Source organism: Maylandia zebra, linkage group LG22 (genome assembly GCF_041146795.1).
Source record: "Maylandia zebra isolate NMK-2024a linkage group LG22, Mzebra_GT3a, whole genome shotgun sequence".
NCBI classification, from domain to species: domain Eukaryota; kingdom Metazoa; phylum Chordata; class Actinopteri; order Cichliformes; family Cichlidae; genus Maylandia; species Maylandia zebra.
The window spans coordinates 2,099,902-2,105,901 of record NC_135187.1 but is presented as its reverse complement, the minus strand read 5'-3'; the positions used below and the strand labels follow the sequence as shown (position 1 = coordinate 2,105,901).

The following is a 6,000-nucleotide window of genomic DNA, read 5'->3' as shown; positions in this document are numbered from 1 at the left end:
TTTATTCATAGAGAATCACATCACAACAACAGCTCATGGCATTTTACATTTTAGGATAAAGACTCTACAATAATACAAAGGAAACACAGAAAACCCCAACAATGAAATGACCCACTGTAAGCAAGCAATTTGTTGAGAGTGGGAAGGAAAAATCCCGTTTAACAGGAAGAAAACAGAACCAGGCTCAGGGAGGGGCGGAGCCATCTGCTGTGACTGGTTGGGGTGAGTGGAAGAAGACAGGATAAAGACATGCTGTGGAAGAGAGACAGAGATTAATAACCGGTACGATTCAATGCAGAGAGGTCTGTTAATACATAGTGAGTGAGAAAGGTGACTGAAGAAGAAACACCCAGTGCATCATGGGAATCCCTCAGCAGCCCACACCTATTGCAGCATAACTAAGGGAGGATTCAGGGTCACCTGGTCCAGCCCTAACTATATGCTTTAGCAAAAAGGAAAGTTTGAAGCCTAATCTTGAAAGTAGAGATAGTGTCTGTCTCTAATCTTTATGAGAGAGCTTTGCAGATTACATTAAGGTCAACATTAAAAAGAGATACTGGACGGTAGCTGGTAGGAAACGCAGTACTTGCCTGGTTTTAGCCAGAGACTAATGTTGAAAGAATACATATTTGGTGGTAGTCTGCCATTTCCTTATTTTCCTGCAACATTCCATATAATGTTGGTAACAGAATTATGCAGAAGTCTTTATAGAATTCTGCTTTAATCTAATTCTCTACCAGAAAATGTTTGTGCCTACTAGATTATCTTTCTCATCGTAGCAGTTTTCATTTAAGTGCTTCTTAGTATATGAACACAAACATAAACTTATTAAATCAGATCTATTTTGTTATCATTAAAATGATTCTGCACACCACCAAGCACCAGCTGCTAAACACAGTACAGCACCTTTTTAACGAGATTCTGGTGAGCTGGAACCACTCTGCGTGTCCTATTGTGATGGGCACCACTAGTATGCCTGTCAGTGGTTTTAATGTTATGGCAGATTAGTGTGCAGTGCAAAATCCCATTCACATTTGAGATGGAAGGATAAGCCATACTTGCATTTTGTCATTGGATCCCACACTGCTGAACTTCCTCAGTTGTTTCCCCATGAAGTATTCTCTACACAGAGACAAAAACATGGAAGAGTTGCCATACTTTGTAAATGTATATTTTATGCAGTGAAAAAAAAATAGAAATTAGTTAAATAAGTTATTTCTTTAATAAAGTGAAGAGCAAGAATGCAAAAAGTACACATGTTTAGAGTTTGACTTTGTTTCCTGGGAATTGGAGCTAGCAATTAAAGAAAGATCTTTCTTTATTCTATTTATAAAGCACTGTACATCCAACAATGTTGGCCAAAGTGCTACAAATATGAAACAAAGAGAAAACAGTTTAAATTACATATAGAATACCTTAAAATTAAAAATATATATAATTAATAACGAACAGATTAAGAGACATCAAAAAATCCTGCTGTGCTGAAAGCCGGGGTAAATAAATATGTTCTAAGACATGATTTAAAAAGCGATAAGGAAGGCGCCCGTCTAACATGTAAATGCAACTCATTCCACAATTTTAGTGCTGACACCACAAACACACAATCCCCTCTGAGCTTACGATTACAGGCACACTCAGGAGGAGCTGGTCTGCCGACCTGAGGGACCTGGACGGTATGTATGGATGAAGAAGCTTAGAGAGGTACAGAGCGGCAGCATTGGACAAAGATTTAAAAAATAAAAAGCAGCTTAAAATGGATCCTAACATACACGGGCAGCCAATGAAGTGAACATAAAACTGGGGTCATATACTCGCATCTACGAGTGGCAGTTAAAAGACGTGCAGCAGCATTCTGGACTAGCTGCAGAAAAGCAGAAGATCGACTCACCCCATAATTACAGTAATCCAGCCGAACGGTTACAAAGGCATGGATTACTGTTTCAAATTGCTGTGGCGCAAGAACGTGCTTAATTTTGGCCAGCTGCCTCAGATGAAAGAAACTAGACCCTACAGCCAACCTAATCTGGCCTTCAAGCTTAAGTTCAGGATCCATTTTAAAACCTAGATTTACAATCTCTGGTTTACAAAATGATTTCAGGGTTTGCAAATCAACACACAGAACACCAATGGAGGCAGGTCTAAGCATCATTACTTCAGTTTTAGAATCATTAAAGCAAAGAAAGTTTAGCGCCAACCACGACTTGACGTCCTCCAGACATGTTTGCAAGCGATTTACAGACGACCTATTCTTCTTCTTAAGAGGAACATAAATCTGACAGTCATCTGCATAACAGTGAAAAGAGAGTCTGTGTTTTCTAAAAATTGAGCCCAAGGGAAGTAAACAAAGCGAAAACAGGATAGAGCCCAGAATGGAACCCTGTGGTACTCCGTGAGACAGCGGAGCACGGGAGGACTCAGTTTCCTAAGCGAACTGAAAAGGTTCGATCTGTTAAATAAGACCATTTCAGAGCCACACCTGTTATACGGACACACACACAGATTAAAATTTCATCGTCTACAGTGTCAAATTCAGCAGTTAAATCGAGTAAAATAAGAATGACACTTTCACCAGAATCAAATTAAAATATATCATTAAAAATTCTTAAAAGTGACGATTCAGTGCTATGCATTGCTTTAAAACCAGATAGGAAAATCTCCTGAATATTTTGTGCATTCAAGTATGAGATCAATTGGTTATATACTATTTTTTCCAAGAATTTAGATAAAAAATGGCAGCTTAGATATTGGTCTGAAGTTTTCAGCGTTTGTATCTAGCCCAGGTTTCTTTAGAAGAAATTGTATCTTTGAAATTCTTTGGAACCACACCTGAGGTAAGGCTGCTATTTGAAATGGTTACAATAGTTGAACATATGGTAGAAAGAACGTTTTTCAGAAAACGGGGAGGGATAGCATCGTGAGGTGAGCCTACGGGCTTTAGATGATCCACCACCTCCTGTAGCTGAGCAACAATAACCGACTCAAACTGTTGAAAGACAAATTGGTCAGATGTGGGCAAAATAATCCGTACCCTAGCCAAAAGTAATTTGTTCATAAAGAAGTGAAGGCTCAAAACTGAGAGAAGAAGGAGGGCATAAAATAGTCTCAATTGAGTTAAACATTGTATGTGGTTTCTGATAATTTACCAAAAATAATGTTAGCAAAGTCTTTCCACTTTGTTTCTTTTACTGTGTACTGATATAAGGCCCAGCGCTCGCTTAAATTTTGTAGAGACCTGTAAGTTATCTTTTTTCCATCTCCGCTCAGCCCTACGACATTCACGCCTCGCAGCACAGGTTTCATCGTTCAACCAGGGTCCAAACTTGGTCTTAGGATGCCTGATTTTCAGAGGGGCAACAATATCCAAGGCAGTCTGACAAGTGGTATGAAACCAAGAACTGAGTTCCTCTACGTTTTGGAGTGTCTCGGGAATGGAGAACTGATTATAGAAGATGGAGAGAAATTTAATTTAACTTAAATTCCAGTTAATAACTGGAAAAATAAAATTCCAATGAAACCTGTTTACACCTGTAGCGATTTCTGAAGATGGTAGCTACTCCTCCACCTCGACCAGATCTGCGTGGGACATTAAAATAGCAGCAGTCTGAAGGCTAAAGTTCTGCAAAGGCGCTGGAATCACCAGCAGTTGTCCACGTCTCAGTTAGGCAGAGAAAGTCCAAGTAGTGTGACAAAAAATATTCCTTAAGGATGAAAGTCTTACCAGGCCAAATTTGGCCGGAGTTGAACAGTAACCAGACTTCTGCTCATTAAACGTACGGCAGGTTTTGCAGATTCGCTCTGCACTGCCGTGGACAGGGATAATGGGAGGGGGTGTGGGAACATCTCAGAGCCAGCAAGAGGCACCAGATATGCATAGGATGGCTTATGAAGATGCCAGGGAAAAGGGGGGCGGCAGTCAACGCTAGGAGCACCGGAAGAAATAGCAGAACCAAACGCTCAACAGGCCTTCAGCTTCACCAATCTCCCACTCTGTTTGCCGCGACGGTGACCTTGCTTCCGGGGAGATGGCACAGGTACATGGAGCAGGTGAGTAGGAACCAACGACAGGAGTGGAGGCAGTATTTTGTGTTTCCCAGTCTACACACCAGAGTATTGGGAGATAGCCGAAGTTTAAGTAAAACTTAGCGATCATAGACCAGCAGGGTGTCGACGTCACAGCAGAATAATACCATTAAAACAGATTTGGAGGAACAGACAGCAAGCCATACACATTGGCACCATCTTAACCCCCCTAGACATCCATCCATCCATTCGCTTCCGCTTGTCCTTTTCAGGGTCGCGGGGGGCGCTGGAGCCTATCCCAGCTGTCATAGGGCGAAAGGCGGGGTACACCCTGGACAGGTCGCCAGTCTGTCGCAGGGCCAACACACAGGGACAGACAAACATTCGCACTCACATTCACACCTAGTGGCAATTTGGATTTTTCCAATTAACCTATCCCCACAAGCTGCATGTCTTTGGACAGTGGGAGGAAGCCGGAGTACCCGGAGGGAACCCACGCAAACACGGGGAGAACATGCAAACTCCACACAGAAAGACCCCGGCCTGATGTTGGAATTGAACTCAGGACCTTCTTGCTGTGCGGCAACAGTGCTAACCACCGTGTTGCATAAATGGTCATTTAAGCATATTTAAGCATATCTGAAATTCTGTTCTAAGTTTTGTTCCTTTGATTAACCAGTTGCTGCTTGTGCTAACCTGCTTCCTTGGTAGTTAAAGATTCTGTATCTGGTTGAAAGCACAGATGCGGTAACACTCAACAAATGACGCATTTAAAAAGCAATATTTGGTCACATTTCAATTGAGAAGTGTAAACACACCTACCTGTTTTTCTCTACTATTTACGACAATTAGACTTCCTCCTCTTCTCTGGCAGTATGATTCATTCTCCTGCGAACTTCTCCTGTCATTTAATTCATAGTAACATTTGGATCCTGCCCTCAGCCATCCTACAGGACAGCTATATCCTGAAAGGGTTGTATATCATTTAGTTTCACGATGAAAATAAATTTTACTGCAGTCTTGTGTAACTTAGAAGGGTTCAATTAAAAATGTCTTCAGAGCCAAAGATACAAAAAAGACAGAATGAGAGAAAATCTTTCTCAGCTGTACTTTGATCCTTCGTTATCAAAAAATTACAACTACAGTTAAAAATTGATTACTTTAACTGATTATTCAAATAAAACTTTCAGTCTCTGATCCTCTTTTGTTTTACTTTGTTTTGTCATTTTCTTGAAATTTACACAAGAAATAGAAGCTGTGTTTTTGTTATCTGTTGGGGACTGAACATTTTTTAAAATGCATCGGATACCAAAGAAACTACAGGTTAACAACAAGTAAATATACTTAAATTACATAAATCAAAACCTCTTTCAGTCTTCATCAAAGAAATTAAACATCCATTTTAAACTGTTTATTGTTAAGTGATTTTTTTAAACAAATAGATACATGAGTTTCCAAACCTTTCTTTGTTGTACTTTGTGTTGTCATCTTTTTTGGAGTTGCTGAAAAAAAGAATAGAAACTCTAAATGGGTTATTGGTTATTTGACATATATTAAAAATCATTAAATCATCATTTAATTTAAATCATTAAATATCAAATAAAACACAGGTAAACATCAAATAAATATTCTTAAATTGTGTAAATAATTATATTATAAAAATTTTAACTGTAGTTAAACATTTCAGTTTTAAAATTGATAATGACACAAAGTAACTTCAAAAACTTCATTAAAGAAAAGTCTTGTCTTGAGATTTAACATTTACCAAATTGAAATTAATTGAAGTTAATTGCTCTCTCTCTGTCACACACACACACACACACACCACAAGTGTCACTGATTTATATAACTGACCATTTTTGAATTTGTATTTCTTACAAGTGTGGCATTTGGCAAAGCATTGTGCCTTTCTATTTGTACTATTTGCCCTTAAACCTTCCTCTATACCCCCTTTTTTACTGCCTTGTCATACTATCGAAC

The 6,000-nt window shown here is 39.2% G+C and overlaps 1 protein-coding gene across 1 annotated transcript in view; it reads right to left on the bottom strand.

The window, feature by feature from the left end:
• The window catches only part of LOC112430712 (uncharacterized), a 29,959-nt gene continuing 23,959 nt past the window's right edge, over positions 1–6,000 (bottom strand). The window contains exons 17-20 of the mRNA XM_076879576.1: positions 5,481–5,522; positions 4,843–4,985; positions 1,059–1,122; positions 1–252 (exon numbers count right to left, since the gene is read on the bottom strand). Coding sequence (XP_076735691.1) covers positions 1,069–1,122; positions 4,843–4,985; positions 5,481–5,522 — 239 coding nt within the window. The 3' untranslated portion in view covers positions 1–252; positions 1,059–1,068. The remainder of the gene's footprint in view (positions 253–1,058; positions 1,123–4,842; positions 4,986–5,480; positions 5,523–6,000) is intronic.